Genomic DNA, 23389 nt, shown 5'->3' on the forward strand with positions numbered 1-23389 from the left:
TTGTGTCCTGTAATTAGTATCACAGGTGTGTGTACATATATGTGTATTTTGATGCAATAGATGAGTAAGCATTTTATTTGTTTTTGGATAAAATGATCTGCTTTGGATAAAAGTGTCTGTAAATGCAATGTAATTGTAAAGAATTGCTGAAAGCTTAAATTAATGTGTAGTATATAATATAGTACTATATTTATTATCATCTTTCTCCTTTTCTCCTTAAGTTCTAATTTTTTGTCAAATTGTTGAAAGTCTTCCAGAGTTTGACATGGCCCAATTTCTAAAATTTCCTCCTCTGCCTCTCCACCTGGCACAGCCACAGTATTCTGTACATTTAAGAAGAAGTTATAATAACTGGGGCACATAGCCAGGTAAGTAACAAGTACCACATTTCATTCGAACAGAAATTTCTTGACGGTCTCTAAAATACTGCACCTCCTGTTTTTGTACACACCTCTTTTGTGTTCCTCAGATTTACTTCATCTACATAATCTTCTGCTATTTGTGTTCCTTGTTGTTGAGTATTGTGTGTATAAATTACAGTTATGGTATTGGATTTGTATTGTTAGTATCTTACTTTTATGTTGAGTTTAACCTAGCCTTATCTAGTCTTGGTTTAGTCCTTGGTTATATTTTTTTCTAATTTTTTGGTTCTTTTGCCTGTATTTGTTTCTTAGTTTATTTAATGAAGACTTTAATGAAGGTCATTTAATTATGACATATGTTAGGAAAAGAATGTAAAATTATGAATGGAGATCCTATACAAACCATAATAACTTGTTTAATAGCTTAATGATGATCCTAAATTACTTGCAGCGGATTAACAAAAAACATCTTTTTCTGATGCAGCTTAGCTGTCTTTGTCCTTTGCTGCCAAACAGATAAAAGTTGTTTTTAGATTGAAATTAAAAATGAAGTTAAAATAAATATACTACAAATGCAGGAGTGGTTAAAAACAAAAAGGTGAATCTTGTAAAGTACAGAACAAAAAACATCCAAACAACTTGAAGAATCTGGATCAAATCTGCAAGAATGAATAGGTGAAATCACCACATGTACAGGTAATCCAAATAGTGCTTGTCCAAATTAAATCAGCAATATCTAATATTATTGCTGAAAACTATCTGTGAAATAATCCTTACATCAAGTGTAAAGGTGTTTGTGGAAAGGTAAAATTATATGATTTTATGATGAAGTTAGGCATTTAAATCTGTTTAATTCCCAACCATTTAACTATTTTTCAAGTCTGTGCCTTGGCTCTTTCAAATGTTTCTATAAGCCATGTTTAAACACAACTTACACATTTTACCCATTATCAGCCCAATATATAAAAGGATGATAAAATTCTTTTGCACTTACCAATTTTATTCCACCACAGAGACCTTAACATCTTTGGTGGTAATTGACCAGGGCATGAGGAATGAAACATGAAAATAGAATTGATTCAAATAATGTCTTGTTCATTGTTTCAGTAAAAACATACTGAGTTCTTTTATCTTCCCATGGAATTTGTTCAGACTGATTTAAAATAACTGTGTACATGCCTTAAAGTGATTAGTTTTAATTGATTCAAAATAATCTATTTATTTTTTTATCAAATACGCTTGAAGCTGTCATTGCAGAAAAAATTGGTTCAGCACTGGAGTAGTGTAAAGGGGTAGAACAGGTGTTGAATGTTCACATCATGTCCTGAGAAAACCTTATTAAAAGTTTTTCCTTTGAAACCAAATCATGTAGAATGATGTAAATAAATCTTTGAAATAAAGATATTTATATTAGGTATAAGATAAAGAATTTTTCCCCCATTATTTAAACCATAAATCTGCCAGGATTATTAATGTAGAAAATGCAAGTACTTACCAAATGGTAGTCATAAATATGGTAAGATTTTTGTAGTTGCTTTTGAAAATGAAAGCAGAAAGGTTTATCATTTTGTAAAATGAATGTCTCAAAAACGAGATGAACAAAAGTTGACCAGTGCTTAAGCAGTGGTAAGATACATTCTCTTTTTAATGAAATGGAGGCAATCTTACACATTACCTATGCTGCTTTCTTGTTTAAATGCTACTGTAAGAGGCCCCAGGAGCAGAGAAATTCATACTAGACTCCATTACACACACAGTGACTCATCATCTGAAACCAGTGACTACAACTTACTGAATGAACAACCAGAATAAAATTAATTAGGGGGATGACAGATGATTTTTTAAGTCACAGTCAGTTTGAAGTTTTCTTTATTCTGAAGAGCATACAACCTTCCTGTTGGTTGTACTAAATTAAGATAAGAGAGATTTATATGCTGACCTCTGCGGTGGCTGAATTAAACTTGCAACTGTTGTCCTGTTCACAAAGTAAGCATTTCATTCACTCATAAAACAAACAAACAAACAAACAAGAAACGTGGAATATCTACAAATATTTTTGTTTTTTTTCCTTCTCTCTCTCTCTCTCTCTCTCTCTCTCTCTCTCAGAGCACTTCATCTGCAGAGACATGGCTCCTCTTGGCTGTGTGCCAGGTCATTGCAGACAACATTACATATGTGAGCTCAGTGTGGGCAACAAGGAGCAAGCAGCAGTCATGTTTAGCTTATCTTACATTGCCGTGATGAATGGTTAGTGTTGTTTGCTCCAAGTTTGACGTCCAGCACTCTGGATAGGGACGTTCCCCTCCAAGATATTTCGGTGATTGGTCCTCTCGGCACATCCTTATCAGGTTCTATAACCTAGACCTGGACCTGTGCTCTGCTCATGGCTCGTATCGTTTGTTATTGGCATTCCCATAGCATTAGTCATGAAGCAGCATTGAATTCCTTCAAAAGGAAACTACACAATTTTCGGTTTCCTGAGCAGAGAATGAAATGCTGTGTTGCTGCCCACATTCCACTCATGCTTCCTTCAGACAAGTAGAAGCTGGAGTAATGTGACATAGATGCCCTTTTGTGGTCTTGCTGGCATGCTCCACATCGCCACATGACCTACCTGAGCTGATAAGTCAGTGTGATTTCACACAGAGCTACCACTTCTGCAAAGAAGCATTTCCATAGCATCAGCCATGACGCAGTATCTCGTCCCAGGTTTTCAACAGAAATCAAAACTGGACACTGAGAAAGCTTTTCTAAAACATAAATTGTGTGCTAAAGCATTTTTTCATGTGAACATTTCTGAAAGGTCCATGTAAGGCTAACTTGTAACACCCTAGCAGAAGTAACCAAGTTTTGGTATTAGGGAAATTAATGATGTCTTCAATTCTCATAATACACACATAAATATATTGCACTAATTCGTAATGACAGCAAAAAAAAAAAAAAAAACAGACACACCAAACCTTCTTGTAAAAGCACATATGGATGTGCCATTCTGGAGGAGCTGGACTACCCTGTTCAACCTGACTGGGTTGCAGGTATTGCTTCATGCTAGAAGTCACAAGGACGCTAACAAAATGCAAACCTAGAGACAATACAGTCAGGATTTGTGCAGGACATGTGCAGTAGTTTACTGATGTCTGTGATCAGGTATGAATCTAAGATATTGATGACCTCTATTTGGGGCTGTAACCTTCCCAGTCAACCAAATATTGGAGTCTGTCACCTCTGCAATGGGAGTCCAATGGCTGATGAACCTTCGATTTCTGAACTTTCCGCAGTGGTTGGAGCATAAGCAGGTTTCAGAAAGGACACATGAATTGGATAGGGAGATGTGGTAATTTGGGGGGCTGGAGACGGTATGTAATGGTGTAATGGGGGTTGAATTGCCATGGAAACTTGAAGGGTCCTCTAAATTTGGGGCCGAGTTTGCGACGTGGCAGTTTGAGCTTGAGATTTCTCATTGAGAGCCATACCAACTGACCTAGTTGGTAGGTTGGATTAAAGGGATTCTGGGGTCAGAATGGTGGAAAATGGGTGCTTCTTAGGAAAAGAGTTTCTTAGGTTTACCCCAAAGAAGCAACATAACGGGTGAAGCCACAACACTGTAGTCTCTGATGAACCGTCAATAAAAGTTGACAAACCCCAAGAACATTTATAATTCCTTAATGCTTGTTGGGGTTGGCCATTCTGTCCGGTACCATGTTTTGGTCGATATCTACTCCTTGTCTGCTTATGATCTAGCCCAGGTAGGTAATTTTCCCAGTGAAATTCACATTTCTCTGTCTTGATGTATAGTTGGTGTTGTAGGACTCAGGACAATACTTGAGAGTCATGGTCTTCCTTAGACTTAGAATAGATCAGAATGTCATCAATGTACACAATGACACAACGAGTGAGCAGGTACTTGAACATCTCATTGATGAATACCGGAAATATAGCGGTTGCATATGCCTCACTATCTGTACATTTGTAAACATTGGCATATTGCTCTAAGTTTTTAAAAATAATTAAATGTATCTTGTTTGGCAGGATCAAATTTCCCAATACTCTTTATCACAGCTTCTAGCTCATTGGGATTAAACCCTCTGACCACAGTAGAGGTCATTGGTTCTACCCCTCCTTCACTAGCACGCATAGTTGTAGTGGTGTGAATTGGTGCCATGGGAATTCTAACTGTACAGTCAGAGTACTGACTACTGACTGACTTGGAATCTCTTTCCAAATTCTCATCACAATCTTCATGCAAAGATTACATAAATGACATGTAATTTATGTAATCTATTGATTCGTGCACACTGACGTGAATTGCCCATTTGTTTTCGTGCCAGACAGCACGATTTTCAAAACAATTTAAATAGACGTACAATAAAATGACTGTAAGGAAACAAAATCCATAATAAAATATCTTGATAAATAAAACATTAAAAAACACAAACACAAAAACGCCATAAAAAAGAGTACAATTACTGTAAGGAAACAAAATCCGTTATAAAATATCTTGATCAAATGCCCTGATAATCTAGCCGTTAATTAATCAAACATAGAGAAGAAAAAAAAACTGCTGAGTCCTGAGTGACAGGAGACCAACGTGTTGCAGGCACGAAAGACAATTCCCATAGAACTGAATGAGTGTGAAAATCGTGCTGTGTGGCATGAAAAAAAAGGGCAATTCGTGTCAGTGTGCACAAATTCAATAGATTAAATTACGTGACTATTGCACAAAAATCCAGCATTTCTGTAACTCAGTTACACAACATACAACATACAGATTCCTTACTAGTGTTTTTCTTAGATGTGCCTTTTTTTTTATCAGAAAATGACATGCAACCTTTGCTTCCTTCAATTCATTGGAAAGTGTTATCACAGATGATCTAAGCATGCTACTGTTAATTCTAAGAAGTGCAATCTCATTCTGCATTCTGAAATTTTCTTCTTTCCTGATTGTTTCACTAGCCTGGAAATTTCTTTTAGAAAATAGTCTGCCATCGATTCTAGATTGAACTTGCTCATTTTCAGCCTTTAACGCATCTAGAGTCTTCCTACTTAGCTTGTATGATGCAAGACCTGCTTGAAGTGTGGGATTTTGGGATCATTTTCAAACTTAGATATAGTCCACTCGTACAGCTTATCAACAATATTCTCTTTTCCATCAAACATTCCTTGAGAGTCGTGCTTAGCGATGTACTTAACAATAAGCTCTTTCATTTTCACAGTCTTACTGAATGAATTAGAGTAATTCAATATCTACACAACTTTAGTGACTACACATTATCTAGTTACTTTAAGATACCAGTCTGTTTATTCACAGCTCCCTTACTTCAGATGCAAAATAAATAAAACAGCCACAATATGTCGGGCTTTTGAACTGATGATGTCTTCAATACTCATAATACACACTTAAATATATTGCACTAATTCGTAATGCCAGCAAAAAAACAAAAAAAACCAGACATACCAAACCTTCTTGTAAAAGCACATATGGATGTGCCATTCTGGAGGAGCTGGACTACCCTGTTCAACCTGACTGGGTTGCAGGTATTGCTTCATGCTAGAAGTCACATGGACGCTAACAAAATGCAAACCTAGTGACAATACAGTCAGGATTTGTGCAGGACATGTGCAGTAGTTTACTGATGTCTGTGATCAGGTATGAATCTAAGATATTGATGACCTCTATTTGGGGCTGTAACCTTCCCAGTCAACCAAATATTGGAGTCTGTCACCTCTGCAATGGGAGTCCAATGGCTTCCGCAGTGGTTGGAGCATAAGCAGGTTTCAGAAAGGACACATGAATTGGATAGGGAGATGTGGTAATTTGGGGGGCTGGAGACGGTATGTAATGGTGTAATGGGGGTTGAATTGCCATGGAAACTTGAAGGGTCCTCTAAATTTGGGGCCGAGTTTGCGACGTGGCAGTTTGAGCTTGAGATTTCTCGTTGAGAGCCATACCATCTGACCTAGTTGGTAGGTTGGATTAAAGGGATTCTGGGATCAGAATGGTGGAAAATGTGTGCTCCTTAGGAAAGGAGTTTCTTAGGTTTACCCCAAAGAAGCAACATAACGGGTGAAGCCACAACACTGTAGTCTCTGATGAACCGTCAATAAAAGTTGACAAACCCCAAAAACATTTGTAATTCCTTAATGCTTGTTGGGGTTGGCCATTCTGTCCGGTACCATGTTTTGGTCCATTTCTACTCCTTTTCTGCTTATGATCTAGCCCAGGTAGGTAATTTTCCCAGTGAAATTCACATTTCTCTGTCTTGATGTATAGTTGGTGTTGTAGGACTCAGGACAATACTTGAGAGTCATGGTCTTCCTTAGACTTAGAATAGATCAGAATGTCATCAGTGTACACAATGACACAACGAGTGAGCAGGTCCTTGAACATCTCATTAATGAATACCTGAAATATAGTGGGTGCATATGCCTCACTATCTGTACATTTGTAAACAAAAGTTTTTAAAAAGAATTAAATGTATCTTGTTTGGCAGGATGAAATTTCCCAATATTCTTTATCACAGCTTCTAGCTCATTGGGATTAAACCCTCTGACCACAGTAGAGGTCATTGGTTCCACCCCTCCTTCACTAGCATGCATAGTTGTAGTGGTGTGAATTGGTGCCATGGGAATTCTAACTGTACAGTCAGAGTACTGACTACTGACTGACTGGGAATCTCTTTCCAAATTCTCATCACAATCTTCATGCAAAGATTACATAAATGACATGTAATTTATGTAATCTATTGATTCGTGCACACTGACGTGAATTGCCCATTTGTTTTCGTGCCAGACAGCACGATTTTCTTGTCGTGCCAGACAGCACGATTTTCAAAACACATTTAAATAGACATACAATAAAATGACTGTAAGGAATGTTGTGATTATTTAAATAATGTAAGGGGATTTTATAGTGTGATCCTAAACCCACCAATTAGCAGCAGCTCTATAGAGCATTAAGGGACACACTTAAGAATGGAGTGTGGTGTGGCTGGTCTATAGGCCTATGAGTCTGAAAAAACTCAGAAACTTAAATAGAGAGCGTAATAATGAGAAGAATAAAGGAATAATACAGACATGTCACATCCCCAGTGTCCTTAAACTGTATGTATGCTTGATACTGGGTAAAAATAAAAGGAATAATCCAGACATGACATGTTTATTTTGTTATCTATTTGGAATTGGGTATGTCAGAAAAAAATATACACTGTTGTATTTCTAACAATCTTAATGTATCCTTATCTCATTTCCAAGTTGTGCGCGTGGACACGAAAAGGATTCAGGAATAAGCTTAGTGAGTCGTGTGTGCGCGCGCTTATATATTTATTTATTTTTTCATTTTCTCAGAACCGAAACTTAAGATGTATTTTCATTTTCTCAGAAACGACACTTTAGATGTATTTTCATTTTCTCAGAAACGACACTTTAGATGTATTTTCATTTTCTCAGAAACGACACTTTAGATGTATTTTCATTTTCTCAGAAACGACACTTTAGATGTATTTTCATTTTCTCAGAAACGACACTTTAGATATTTTCATTTTCTCAGAAACGACACTTTAGATATTTTCATTTTCTTAGAAACGAAACTTTAGATGGTGGTCTATGGTAATTGGATTTGGTCCCTCCGGAACAGCTTGTATAAAAGGGGGGTTCTGAAGGCATGTGGTGATTCTTTGAACTGATGCCATTTTCATTCACTTCTTCTAGACGAACACGTAAGTACAAGTCTGGTTTTGAATTGTTTGGTCTACAATTTTGTATGTATTTCTAAAATAGTGTTTTGCTAAAATAACCTTTGGAGAGAATATGTGTATATTTCAGACATTTGTTATAATAATGTATTGATAATTTGATAATTGACCATTTCTAACCTTGTAAAATATGTAAGTGCACACACCCCCACACACACGTGTTTCTGTGTGTTTCAATGTGTGTGGAGAGAGAGAGAGAGAGAGAGATCTGGGAGAGAGAGAAACAAATGTGTTATATTTATTTTATTTATATGTGTGAAATATATATATCAAATTAATTGTTCATTTCAAATTATATTACAAATATATTATAAAATATAGATGTGTGTATATACACACATACTGTACATACATACATACATACATTTCAATATTTCAAATGCTGTGTGAAATGCTTTCAAAAATAGAAGGGTTAGTTTATTTTTTATCAATTAACAAAAAGGAAAGGAAATGAACAGAAGTGAAATCCAAATCAAATCAATATTTGGTGTTATCACCCTTTGCCTGCAAAACAGTTTCAATTCTTCTAGGAACATTTCAAATCCATTTGCAGAAATGCAGCTCCAAACTTGTAAGGAACCTCTACTATGGTTCACTGTTACATGCAGACACTCATTATTGTACCGCTCTCCAGCCCTTCAACAAACAACCTGCCTCCTGCTACAACCAAATATTTCAAATGTTGACTCATCATTCCAGAGCACCTGCTGCTATTTTTCTGCACCCCAGTTCCTATGTGTTTTTGCAAAGTTAAATGCTTAGCCTTGTTTCTACGTTAGAGCTATGCTGAACATCTTCTGATGTCAAAAGGAAGTAAGCGTGATGTGTCTTTCATCTGCTGCATTAAGTTTCCTTGGCCAACCACTGCATCTATGGTCCTCAACATTGCCCATTTCTTTGTGCTTCTTTAAAATAGCTTGAACAGCACATCTTGAAACTCCAGTCTGCTTTGAAATCTTTGCCTGGGAGAGCCCTTGCTGATGCAGTTTATTTTTCTTGTGTCTTCTTGCTGTGTTCAGTCTTGCCATGGTGTATGATCTGTGACATGAAACTGTCTTCCACAACCTCACCTTAGTAGCAGAGTTTGTCTGTTCCTCACCCAGTTTTAAGCTCCTACACATTTGTTTCAGTGTCAGGTAATGACTGTGTTTCAAACTACATAAAACTGATGATTATTAGCACCTTCTTGGTATAACTGATTATTTATACACCTGATTCTGATCCTACAAAATCCCTGACTTTGTGCAAGTGTACAAAGTTTGCAAGATGCTAGTTTGAAGCCATAGGGTAGTAACACCATATAATAGTTTTTTTTTCTATTTGCCCATTTTAACACACTTATATTTTTCTTCTCTTGCATTTTTATAATACAACCATACATTTATTAGAAAGAAGAGCACAAAAATATGATGTATTTATGTGTGTGTCAGGGGTGGTGGAAGCTCATGTATACAGAGATTTTTACGAGCCATTCTGTGATCATGTCATTTGGACAAGCTGGGGTATACCAACACAGCCTAATTTTTAGCTCACATCTGTAGGTAGGATAGGTAGGGAGAATTTATTGCTGGAAGGAACAATGTGCCATCCTGTAAATCAAATGAATCACTTTCATTATATATTCAGTCTCATATCCCCTTTTATTTGCAGTGCCATTGTATCATTTATAATATTAAGTTTCTTCCTTTTGTGGTTCCATTGCAAAGGTCATCTTTGGTAAACCAAACAATAGATCACAGGTCATCTTAATGCTTTAATGGTGTGATGTATCAGGTTGTGTTCTTTTGGTTCACTGTAACAGTATTGTAATGGAAGGGACTCTCTTATTTGTGGATACACCCAAACTTAAACAAGCATAAAGAACATTTTATAAATAGCTGTAAGATATGAAGATTACTGTCTTCCACTGAAGTGGCTGCTGACTTTAGTTTATTATGTAACAGGACATACTAAATAAATTGGGTGATTCATGTAAAGAAGCACTGTTTATTAAACAAAACTCTTCAGAAACAATATAAAACTAATAAACTAGTAATCCAAAGTCCATTTCAAAATTTCAGGCATGGATCCACCAACAAAAGTGGATCAGAAACAAGGTTAGAACACAGTATGTGTTACTGGCAGTTGTGCATCCTCTGCTGGAGGGGAGGAGATGTCCAGATTCTCTGTCACTCTTAAATGTTCCTGCTAAATTTCAGCAGTTTGACCAGGGTATTGCTGGTCCAGTCTAATGTCATGGGTAATTGCTAACTGTTATTACGAGTTTAAAATGAATAAAATCAGTTGTATTGTGAACATACTGCCATGTGTTATTACAGTTCTACACTATTATTTGTACAGTATTTGTACTTATTTACTCTATTTTAAGGTTTCTTTTTACTTGTTTTTTTTCTTTTCAGTTCCTTGTATATAGTATATATTTCTTTCTTTCTTTCACGTTAATTATAGCAAGTGTAACATGCCAAATTCCCCCTGGGATTAATAAAATTCTTTAAATCTTGAATCCTGAATTGAATGGAAGTATTATTTAATAAGAAACATTTTCAATCTTTGGTATGTTTGTTGTTGCTGTCTATAAAATGACATCCCTGTGTCTAAATACTTAAAATATATCTTGTGTTTGGTTTGTACAGTTTGCCAGTGAAGACTGATTGTTATCATACTATGCATAATGGAGAGTTCTGATAAAGAGGTATGCACTGAGCTTTGTTCTTTATCTATTTGATTTCCTGATTCACATACCAGGATGTTTGGTAGATATTTGATTGGACTCATCATTAATAACTTTGTTTAACTATTTCCAAACCAAGCAATCTGAAGAAGCCAGAGAGTTTGCTGACAAAGGGCTGCAACTAAATCTTTCTGAGAACCAGTCTGCAGAGTCACATCTTAAAGAGGAGACAGTCACTTCAGAAGGTACTGATATAAAATCTTTAGCAGGTAACCTTCCAACACAAACACACAAACAGTTCATCATCATGCTTAATTGAAATATTGTATTTTTCACAGATGCTCCTGCACCATATGACATTTTAGTGCAGGCCATTGGGACTAATTTTGCTAGATTTCAGTGGAAATGTGTAAACAGCATATCAGCATATGAGCTGCGGTGGTCCAGCAGCACATCCCCAAGCATCCAAAATTTTTCACAGCATTATGCTGAAGTGTCAGGCCTGCGCCCAGGCACCGAGTACACTTTTACTGTGGTTGCAGTCCCAGAAAATGGAAACCAGAGTTCAACAGCCAAAGTGACTGCATATACAAGTAATAACCATTCTAGTGATTTTATAGTCTATATGTCTATAGTTTATGTCTAATAACATCTCCATTTAATTTCCCATTCCATTTCTACTCCAATTCTCTTTTCATTACAGTTCCAAACCCACCTGAAAGCTTCAAGGTTAAGAATATCAGTAGTACATCAGTTACTCTAACCTGGCATCCACCTGCTTCCTTAGAACAGAAATACCATGTGGTGTGTTCCCATAATAGTGTGACTGTTCATGAAGAAGAAACAGAAACTAACACACTAGTTATCAGTAACCTGACTCCAGGAGAAACATACTCCTTCCACATTGCAACAGTGCTTAAAAATGGCAGCAGAAGCGAGACAGCTGGGTTAGATGCTCGTACTCGTAAGTATTTATACACTTTGCAAATCTATACATTTTATGGCAACTAGTTTTTATCCAAACCACTGATTTGTGTATTTGAAATGGTTTGACTTTTTTTTTTTTAATAGTAACACATTTTGAGAGCTTTCTTCAGGACTTGGGGCTGAAGCAACACCTCACTGATAAACTCTCACTGAGTACTGTACTACAGATAGACAAGAGCACAGTGGCAGATGATCCAGCACAGACTCTATTAGATTTACCTTGGCTTTTCCTCAAGAAAATTATGATGGTGAATGTGACTGCAAGAGATGTCAAATGTGATCCATCAACAGATGAGGATGAAGATTTGAGTTCGGATTTGTGTAGTGGTCTGAAGAGTCTTGTCCTCAATAAGGATTTTAGTCATACAGTAAATCCTTTAGACATCATAACTGCACTCTTCCTTTGCTCAGACAGTTTTCTTCAACAAGAGATTGCCTTGAAAATGTCTATGTGCCAGTTCTCTGTGCCTTTACTGCTTCCTAATTGTGACACACAGAAGAGCATGCTCATGCTTTGGGCCTTAAGAGATATTGTGAAGAAATACAGACCACACTCCTTGTCTGATCCAAGAGGGTTTGTAGAAGAAAGGATCATTCTAGCAGACTTACCCTTAGTGTCCTTTGTAAGACTTGGAGACTGCAGCATTTCTAAATCTCAAATCTTGAACAAACTGCTCAGTAATCCACAGCAATATCATGACACATTTGTGCACCATGACATGGACTGTGGAGACATCCCAAGAAAAATATCAGATGGTTTGGTGGAGATCAGCTGGTACTTACCTTGTGGAAATAAAAACATAGACATCTTCCCAGAACCTGTGGCTATTGCAAACCTAAGAGGGGACATAAGTACATTTGAGACTCAGTACTCATTCCTTTGTCAGATTTCTACAGCAGTTTTTGTGTTCTTTGACAATTTGGACACAAACCATCAGCTGCTCACCAATACACATGTAAAAGCACAGTTGTTTTTGGTGGGTAATGCACTCACCAAAGCCTTCAACCTGGATTTGTTGACAAACACAGCAGCTACATTAAACTTGACAAAAAGCAACATCATTCTAAAGACCAAACAAAATGATGCAGATTTTGTCAAGAATCTGTGTTGTGCTGTGAGTGATGTTGTTAAAAAGAAGTCTGTGACTGTACAACTTGAGACGATGACCACAGTTGCACATGATTTAGGAATTTCGACTGATGAAGACAATAAGGAGTGCCAAAATGCAAAAGAAAATGCAAAGGCAATCACTAGCATGATACAGGACACAATAAAGTTTAAGGAAGAACAGCTTCCTTTGCAGGGTGAGATCTGGAAGAAACTGGGAAAAATAGAGAAAGAGGAGTGTAGGCTTCGTAAAGCTGGGCATAAGAACATTCAGATGTATAAAGGTGAACTTGCTAAACAGAAGATGGAACTCAGGAAGCAGCAAAGCAGCTATGAAATGTCAATAGCTATGTCCTGCTTCATAAGTGCACTGTCAAGTTCCACTCTTGAGAGATCCTTCTTCCTGAAATGGATGCGAATGTATTTGGACAATTTATCCCGCAAGAAACTATCCGATCTTAGAGAACAGTACAAAAAGAAATGTCAACAATCTTCTGAGAAGAAGGATGAGATTGCAGAACTTGATAGGCAGATCTCAAACTGTGCTTTAGGAATTGAACACTTTTTGAGGGAAATGGGTCAGCTATATGAAGCTGCTGTCTCCCTACCAGAAAATCTACAATCACGACAACAAATGCTACACTTACCCAAACTGTGTGCTGAGCTCCTGTTACAGGGATTCCCTCTTGAACTAGTTGATGGAGATGCTTCAAATATACCACTAAGGTGGATTAGTGATGTACTGAAAGAGCTGAATACTTTAGTGCAAACTAAGAAGAAGATCAGGGTAGTCACAGTATTAGGAGTGCAGAGCACAGGAAAGTCTACCCTACTAAACACCATGTTTGGGGTTCAGTTTGCAGTCAGCAGTGGAAGATGCACACGAGGAGCGTTCATGTTGATGATCAAAGTCACAGACAGCTTCAGAGAAGTACTTAACTGTGATCATTTAGTGATCATTGACACTGAGGGACTGAAATCGCCTGAGCTGGCACAGCTAGATGACAGCTATGAACATGACAATGAACTAGCTACACTTGTTGTTGGACTGAGTGACATTACCATCATCAACATTGCCATGGAGAACTCTACAGAAATGAAGGACATTCTGCAGATTGTGGTGCATGCATTCCTCAGGATGAAGGAAGTAGGCAAAAAACCCATGTGTGCATTCGTACATCAGAATGTAGCTGATGTCTCAGCACATGACAAAAACATGAGAGACAGGAAGCTTCTCTTAGAGCAGCTGAATGAGATGACTGAGGCAGCAGCCAAGATGGAAAATAAGGAAATGAACAAGAAGTTTACTGATGTAATGGAGTATGATCCAGAGACTGGTAACTGGTATATACCTGGGCTCTGGCATGGAAACCCACCAATGGCACCAGTGAATGCAGGCTACTCTGAAACTGTCTATGACTTCAAAAAGAACATAATAAACATTCTTGTAAACAAAAAGATATCTACCAACAACATTGAAGAATTTCTGGAGTGGACAAAAAGCTTATGGAATGCAGTAAAATATGAAAATTTCATATTCAGCTTTAGGAACAGCTTGGTAGCTGATGCATACATGAAGCTGTGCACTGAATTCCATAAATGGGAATGGTCTTTCAAAAAGGACATGTATAAGTGGTTAACATCTGCTGAAACCAGAGTGTCCAATTTTGAGATCATGAAATCACAATCTGACAAGACAAACCTCAAAGATTTGCTTAGGACCCTGAAAGAAGAGGCTTCATTAAAACTTGATGAATGGGAAAAGACCATTGTGGAAAACCTCAGCAAATACTTTGAGCAAACAGAGGGTCATGTCTATCTCGTGGAAAAGTACAAAGAAGACTTTGTGAATAGTGCAAAATCCCTCAGAAGGGAAACAGAAAACTCACTGCTGAATAAAATAGAGGCAATTATTGAGATTAGGACAGGAAAGAATAATTTGGACAACATCAAGAAAACACATACTGACAGAATGGAAAAGAAAGTGCTCAACCTTCTGGAGGAGCTCCGGAAAAACAGACGTTCAGAAAGTATGTCTGAGGAGGAACTTGACAACATCTTTGAAAGCATGTGGCAGGTAACACTGGAAGAATTGTCATTTAAAGGCTTGAAGAGACAAATAATATCTGACAGTGTTTTTAACCAGTTACGAATGAACATGAAACAAAAGGGAAGCTCGGTCTTTGAAAAGTTAAATGATGTGAATCTGGATCAATATGGCAAAGAGAAGTTCATTGTTAAACCAGAAAATGTTTTTAAAAAAGCTCTCGAATTAATGCAGGTTTATAAATTTGAACAAACAGTGAGACTGCAAGAGATGTCAGACAGTGTCATTGACACATGTATGCAGTTAATTAATGACAAGAAAGAAGGAAAATCAGATTACCATGACAACGACATTCAGGAGATCCTTAATATAACTGATACAAAATTGACTTCATCAGAGAAATTAAAAGTTTCTGATGAATTTGAACTCTCTCTGAAGCTGCACATTTGTGCTATTTCTGCAAGAGAATTCCAGGCCATGCATGACAGTTTTATTGAAGAGAACGACCCACGCAGATGCCTCAAGCAATTCAAAGAGAAGTACCGTGCTGATTTCAAAGATCTGTTCAATAATCGTGATCAGTGTCAGAGGAAGGCTGCAGAATTCGTAAAACTCTGCCTGAGCCCTGCAGTTGAGACATTCATCTGTAACTCACTGGGACTAGACATTACTGATACAATGCTCCAAGGGAAAAATGCATTTCAGTTCAGCACACGCTCATTTTTTCAGTACTCTCTTTTAAAAGAACTTCTGGATGACAGTAATTGTAAGAACTATGTGGTTTACATACGTTTTTATGAACGCTTTGTCAAAGACTGGATATTAAAAGAAATTAAAAAGAGATTTTCTAAAGGAAACAAACTTTTTGAGTTGGAAGAGCAGCATCTCAAAGGAATTACTACAGAGATAAAAGAGGCCATCATAAAAGCACAACAAGAGATAAATGAAAATGAAAGCATAAAGGCATTTATTCAGAACATTTGCAGAGAGCTTGGAAAAAAACTTGTTATCCCAAATGATATCTTGGAAGCAGTCATGGTTTTGAACAATGCCAAACAGGAGCAATTTGCCCACTGGCTCACACAGTCTGTGGAGGAAATGGAAGGATCACTCAAGACTAAGTTTGTGAACGAAGACATTCAAAGCAAACTGAAAACACTCAAAATCAAACCCCAGGATGAGCTGTTCAAGCGTGTATTTGGCTGCGGGAAACAGTGTCCATTCTGTAAAGCACCATGTGAGGCAGGAGGAGAAGCTCATACACATCACACTGCTTCTGTACACAGACCTCAAGGACTTGCGTTATACAAGGATAAGGACTCACAGAAATTAGTCACTGACATTTGTTCCACTGATGTGAACACTGAAGCAACGTTCAGATGCCTAGAGACCAAACATGAGTTCCATCCTTACAAGAAATACAGGGAGATCTTTCCAGACTGGCACATCCCTGCAGATCCCAGCATAGAGGCCTCAGACTACTGGAAATATGTGATGGCAAAATTTAATAAAGAGTTTGCAACAGAGTATGAAGCAAAAGAAGCAGACATTCCCTCAACATGGAGTAATATCACAAAGGAAGAAGCAGAAAAAAGTTTGGAGGAGTGTTTTGGTATCAGGACACAATAACTGATCCATAAGAACACTGATATTGGCTTGATTTCAACATGCTATCAGTGTGTTTCATTTTCTCCTGCCATTAATATATCCCATGACAACACATGACAATTTAAAATCACCCATTTTAGAGGATAATGTTTCACTGTTTTCAGTTTTCTAATTCCTTTAACTATCTCTTTTAAAATTCCAAACAGCAGAGAATACTGCTCATTTTACTAACACTGAAAAACACAAGAATTACTGTCATGTCATTGGATATTAAACTTAAATGATTAATGATTTTTTTTCTTTAATTTGATTTTCTTTTCTTACTGGGTGTTTAGTTAAGAATTAAATTTAAAATCTAATTCAGTTTTACTAACCTTCAACGTAAAATTATTTAGGCAACATTGTTATATTTCTGTATATTTTTTGGGCATATATGATTATTAGATAAATATTAAACTGAAATTGAAACTTAGCTCTTAGTTCATAGAAAGGTGACAGTATGATACTAAAGTCATCATATCAAAAATGATATTGTAATCAGAATCGATGTGACCTGTTTAACTTTAAATAAACCTGTGATTCTGTCTTAAACAAACGTTCATGTGTATAAATATGACACATAAAACCCTCATGGAGCACTTAATTAGGAACACTTATGCATTCATGCAGTTATCTAATCAGTTAATTATGTGGTAGCCGTGCGGAGTGTTAAATCAAGCAGATACAGCAGTTTCATATAATCAACCATTGGAATGAGGAAAAATGTCATTTTTTTATCAATGAATTTTATCAGTGAACTGGTGCCAAAAGTCTGCCCTGAGTATTTCTAAAACTGTTGATCTTCTGGGATTTTCACACACAACAGTCTCTAGAGTACAATAAAGAAAAAAACATCCAGTGAGCTGCAGTTCTATAGAAACACCTTGTTGAAGAGAGAGGTCAAGCATGAGACTGGTTAGAGCTGATAAACAGGCTGTATCGAGGGCAATTATTTTGTTTTTATATTTGAGATCAAAAGAAGAATGAGATGATTGAAATACAGCTTTCATTTTCTGATATTTACATATGTGCAATAAAATAACATTGAAGTGGACTGATATATAATATAACCAATATATTGAAAAAAAAAATCCAGTGTGTCCCAGAAGTCTTTATACATTAACACACATTCTCGTAACTTTTAAGAATGCCTTGGACAAGAGAAAAATGTATTGAAATTATTCTCATGGCTGGTTCAGGAATCTGACAAGGTTATGCATGACTTTAACAGGAAACATGGCAAGCACATCACACATGACACTGTGGGAGTTCATCACGAGAATGCTTTGTAAATAAAGTTACATTTTGCTGTAGTGTAGTATCTGTTCTTATCAGTTTAATATCTGATATGTCCCCTATTAAGGGGCTATATATTTTAATTTTAAATGTAAATTTAGTTTTTGTAGCAGTGAGATGAAATTTTGTTTCATCCCCTCAACACATCAGTCCTGTACTGTGTCTATGGAGTTTTGCAAGTCAATGTTTATCCAGTTGCCTCAAAACTCCTAAAAACCTATGGACTGGTGCATTCCTGGATCTAGCACAAATTTGCTCATGATAAAGCGCGGCATACTAGTCAGTCCTTATGTGACATATATAATACAATACCTCACATACAAACATGTCATTTTAACCTACCTTGATGAAAGTGTTAACTTGTGTCTAAATTTTGAATAAAACTGTACAACAAATGTACAGTATTCTTCCTGTTAGAATTGTTACTGCAAGCTTTTGTTTTTGTACAGTAAATTTTCAAGTCAACAAATTATTGGTCAGTAGGTTTTTCTTATGAAATCAAAAGTGATTCAATCTCTAAATTTCTAATAGCTCCAGATTAAAGATATTGTCTTACTTAGACACACAGCTGATTTAGAAATATGAAATATTAAAATAGATCCAAATGTCTGAACAAAAAAAAATACACCCCAGTGTCACATTCATCATAGACAATTCCCCCAGACCAGAAGGCACCCTCACTCACAGATTGAATGTCTTCTTCGGTTGTCTGTATCACTTCCTGTTTTTGTAAACACCTCTTTTGTGTTCCTCCCATTTACTTCATCTACATGATGTTTTGCTTTTTGTGTTCCTTGTTGTTGAGTATTGTGTGTATTAATTACTGTTATGGTTTTGGATTTGTATTCTTAGTATCTTACTTTTTTTTTTTTTAACCTTTAACCTTTAACTTTAACCTGAGCCTGGAGCAGGAGAGGGTACCTCAGCGGTGGAAAATATCCTGCATCATCCCAGTCCCAAAGAAACTACGCCCAGGAGAGATGAATGACTTCAGGCCAGTTGCCCTGACATCTTGCATAATGAAGACCATGGAGCGGGTGCTGCTACACCACATTAGACCACAAGTCCGTCATGCCCTCGACCCTCTGCAGTTTGCATACCAGGAGAAGGTGGGAGTGGAGGATGCCATTACCTACATGCTTCACAGATCCCTCTCACCTGGACAGGGGCAGAGGGGTTGTGAGAATAACATTTTTGGATTTCTCCAGTGCATTCAACACCATCCAGCCGCTGCTCCTCAGAGATAAATTAACAGAGATGGGAGTAAGCTTACGCCTGATCGCGTGGATCACAGACTACCTGACAGGCAGACCTCAATATGTGAGACTGGGGGATTGCAGGTCTGACACTATGGTCAGCAGTATGGGGGCACCACAAGGAACTGTTCTCTCTCCAGTCCTGTTCACCATGTACACGTTGGACTTTCAGTATAACTCAGAGTTCTGCCACATGCAAAAGTTCGTGGATGACACTGCTATCAGTAAGGGACAGGAGGAGGAGTACAGAAAACTGATACGGGACTTCGTTACATGGTGTGACGTTAACCATCTGCACCTCAACACCACAAAGACAAAGGAGATGGTGGTGGACTTCAGAAGGCCCAGGCCTCAACCTGAGCCTGTGACTATCAACGGTGACTGTGTAGAGGTTGTCAAGACCTACAAATACCTTGGAGTATACAGCTGGATGATGAAATGGCTGGACTGCCAACACAGACGCTCTGTGCAGGAAAGGACAGAGCCGGCTGTACTTCCTAAGAAGGCTGGCTACCTTTAACATATGCAAAAAGCTGATGCAGATGTTCTATCAGACTGTTGTGGCGAGTGCCCTCTTCTATGTGGCAGTGTGCTGGGGAGGCAGCATCAAGAAGAAGGACGCCACGACACGTCACGTCTGGACAAGCTGGTGAGGAAGGCAGCCTAGATTGTGGGAACTGGACAGTCTGACATCAGTGGCAGAGAGCAGGGCGCTGAGCAGGTTCCTGTCCATCATGGACAATCCATTTCATCCCTGTACAGCATCATCTCCAGACAGAGGAGCAGCTTCAGTGACAGGTTGTTGCCCTGCTCCACTGAAAGACTAAGGAGGTCATTCCTCCCCCATGCCATGTGACTCTTTAATTCCACTCGGGGTGGGAAAAGTCAGTGCTGACACTACTCTCTGTCCTGGACTGTACAGTAAACTACACACTACACACAATACACTCCGGTTTGTACAGAACTCTTCAATACACTGAGATTTGCACAGGACTTAAACACGTAGTTTTTGCACATTACCTCACTAGGTCTGTAACTTGAAATACTTGTGTTTTGCACATTACTTATCTTGTATTCCTCTAATTCTCTATATTTATTCCTTAAATCTCTATTTAGTTTTTTTTGCTATATTTTGTTAAATTGTGTAATATTTTGTTATTTGTTAGGTTTTGTTATATTTTTGTAGCTTTAAATTCAGGTATTTTAGTATTTTTTGTTATATTCCTTCTTATTTTATCTATTACCTATGCTTGTGGATACTGCTAGAAGCTGTAAATTTCCCTTTGGGATGAATAAAGTATCTATCTATCTATCTATCTATCTATCTATCTATCTATCTATCTATCGCGTACTTCGTCTCACACCACAAAGAAATTCCACAACACCACTGGCTTTGGTGGACTATGTCTGCAATTTATTAAAGACAGGACAAGGGTCAACACAAATTGCAACACACCCTCAGTTCTGCAGTCTCTGCCTCGCTCATGACCAAAGTTGTTCTGCGCATTTACTAGTAACATTTTTCCTTACAGTGTTGACATTTCATTCATTCAAAACATCAAAATATGCATCACACTGTACTACATCCTTAGATACACTCAATACAATTCACATAGGTTCAATATACTAAAATATTACATACACTACTCTGAAAACTCTTTACAAAATTGCATTTTAGTCTAAACTCTATAAATCAGTCAAAACATGTGATCGTATAGTGGTAATATTATTGTTCAAATTTGACATACCTGCAATTTATTAAAGACAGGACAAGGATCAACACAAATTGCAACACACCCTCAGTTCTGCAGTCTCTGTGAGGAGTGTGAAAGAGAAAAGTAAACCCCTGCCCCCATACCTGATCATCTAATTTAAAACATACACACAGCATTTTACACATAAGAAAATATGCTTGAACAAAATAAACTGCATGATAAAAACACAGCCCACCATTTTACACATTTTTACTGATATGAAGTAAACCGGCCATTTCAAAATGGCGCACAGGCGGCAACCTGAGCCGAACTTATAGAGCTCGTTAACACGACTCCAAACATACATGAACCTAGCAACAATTAAGCACACCATGTGACTCAGTCCAACTTAAAATCAAATCATCCATGGATATTCACCGAAATCGTAACTTAATTCGCTATATTTTAGTGCTTTACTACAGAGCCTTTTTTGCAACATACCTGCCTCGCTCATGACCAAAGTTGTTCTGAGTGGGGGGGTGGGGCAATTAGGTAATTATGCAGGTGGAAGTGACATCACTGACACACAAAACTCAATGTATTATTTTAAAACAAAATGCAATTACCCACGATATCATAGCGAATAGAAGTATGCACAAAGAAACAAAATAAAATATAATAAAAATAATTAATCAATTCCTGTGGAGACCTTCTTAAAGTTTGCTGGAATGGACACTTATCCCAAAACACTACACTCTCCCCTCCCAAATTTCAGCGAACTTTAAGAATCACGGTGAGGCACTTTCTTTCTATTGGGAGTACCCAGACTAGAGTCATTCACACGAATAGCAAAGATGCTTTGATTGGCAGAAATATGCCCTCATACATATTCCCATACACTCCCACATCAAGTATTTCTCAACCCTATTAAAGCTCACTTAGTTTGTAATTCTGGTCAGTTATCAAAATCAGTTTGAAATTTGACTTCAAGGATCACTTTAATTCTATATGAAATTTGACAGAATTTTGAGCAACTCCGCAAGAGGATCCTTTTGCCCTGATTCAGTCAATATCATACTCATACACTCAAGCAGACGTCCAACAGGTTTCACTAGCCTTCCTGCCCTGGTTCTCACTGTCCCCTCCTTAGGTCTCAAAGCAGTATCTGCTACAGTAATTGTGCCTGGAGACTTCCTTTGTCGACTTTTACAGCTTGAGGCTTTGTTCTTAGAGCTTCTGAGCGGTCTGCTCATTGAACTAATATCATATGACATGACTGATTCAACTTCGACACTCTGGTTGCTCTCAGATTCTAGGGGCCCTTCCTCATTGCTGTGGCACGACTGATCTAGATCTAATTCAGATTCACTGTTCTGGCCACCAAACTGCTCACTGTGAGTTCATCTGTCCTAATTCCTGTTCACACGAACCCTCGGTGTGTTCACTCCCCTTTCCAGTAGAAAAATTCCTTATCCTTCGTCCAAATTGTACAGGCTGAATTTTCCGACTCCATGACAGGTTCTTTGGTCTTTTCCTCTACAGTACACTCTCCAGTATTCTGAGGTGCTTTTAGGTCAACACCTTGTAAAATCCATGCAGCAATTCTGCTGTTCCTTGATCCTCTTCCTGATGCGGAGAGAGATCTTTGACTTTGGTCTTCCCCTTCATATTTTCCCTTTGTTGACACTGTTGATAGGACTGTAGATTCAATTTCCGGCTCTTCTAATGGAAGGAAATTGACCGGGAGTAGCAAGTTACGGTGGACCACCTTACTGTTCTTCGTCGTGGGGTTCTCAACTCTGTAGATGGGCAGTGATGGATCTTTCCATGTTACTACATGAACAGCCGAATTCCATACATCTGCCAACTTTCCCTTTCCTCTTTCCTTTTTCTTCGCCAAGAGAACACGATCTCCAACCTCTAGAAGAGCACCCTTAGCTCTTTTGTTATACTGTTGTGTCTGCTTCCTCTGGGCATCAGTAATGTTGCCATTAGCAATATGCACAGCCTCTCTGAGATCTTTCTGATTAGCTTTTACATATTCGTCATAAGTCTGAACATCCTTATCTCTGAAAGCACTTCCAAACATGACATCTACAGGTAATCTTGGAATTCTCCCAAACATCAGGAAGAATGGTGCAAAGCCTGTTGTTTCATGGGCAGTACAATTGTAAGAAAACGTGAGTGTCTGAATCATTTGTGGCCACCTTTCCTTCGCTCGAGGAGGCAAAGAGCGGATCATATTGCCGAGAGTGCGATTAAATCTCTCAGTCTGCCCATTACCCATAGGATGGTATGGCGTGGTATGGGACTTATCAGCACCAGACACCAGCAACAACTCAGCAATCAATTTGCTCTCGAAATTGGCACCTTTGTCGGAATGTATTCTCTGTGGGAAGCCATACACACAGAAAAAGTTATTCCACAATTTCTGAGCCACTACCTTAGCTGTTTGGTTGGGACAGGGGAATGCATGGGCTAATTTTGTGAAATGGTCTGTTATGACAAGCACATCAATACTCTCTCCATGCATTCCTTCCACAGACCAGAAGTCTATACATACAAGCTCA

General features: G+C 37.8%; 1 protein-coding gene and 1 pseudogene across 2 annotated transcripts; both read left to right on the forward strand.

Annotated features, from left to right (window-relative positions):
- The first annotated feature begins 7968 nt into the window (after positions 1 to 7968).
- LOC131355511 (interferon-induced very large GTPase 1-like) lies at positions 7969 to 18750 on the forward strand. 2 transcript variants are annotated; one of them, XM_058393841.1, is made up of 6 exons: positions 7969 to 8077; positions 10747 to 10805; positions 10924 to 11029; positions 11123 to 11377; positions 11488 to 11748; positions 11856 to 18750. In XM_058393841.1, exons 2-6 carry the CDS (start codon positions 10785 to 10787, stop codon positions 16553 to 16555), a joined length of 5343 nt encoding a protein of 1780 aa, XP_058249824.1. In that variant the 5' UTR covers positions 7969 to 8077; positions 10747 to 10784; the 3' UTR covers positions 16556 to 18750. The 2 variants fall into 2 exon arrangements, with proteins under 2 accessions (XP_058249824.1, XP_058249825.1); XM_058393842.1 differs by lacking the exon at positions 11123 to 11377.
- LOC131357020 (U2 spliceosomal RNA) lies at positions 17886 to 17940 on the forward strand (annotated as a pseudogene).
- Positions 18751 to 23389: the final 4639 nt, after the last annotated feature.

The sequence above is a fragment of the Hemibagrus wyckioides genome, linkage group LG07, assembly GCF_019097595.1.
Source record: "Hemibagrus wyckioides isolate EC202008001 linkage group LG07, SWU_Hwy_1.0, whole genome shotgun sequence".
In the NCBI taxonomy this organism is placed as follows: Eukaryota; Metazoa; Chordata; class Actinopteri; order Siluriformes; family Bagridae; genus Hemibagrus; species Hemibagrus wyckioides.

Coding starts and splice junctions, on each gene's coding strand:
- LOC131355511 (XM_058393841.1), top strand. CDS start 10,785: ATGGAGAGTTCTGATAAAGAG. Junction 10,806..10,923: donor TGGAGAGTTCTGATAAAGAG/GTATGCACTGAG, acceptor TTCCAAACCAAG/CAATCTGAAGAAGCCAGAGA. Junction 11,030..11,122: donor GGAGACAGTCACTTCAGAAG/GTACTGATATAA, acceptor TATTTTTCACAG/ATGCTCCTGCACCATATGAC.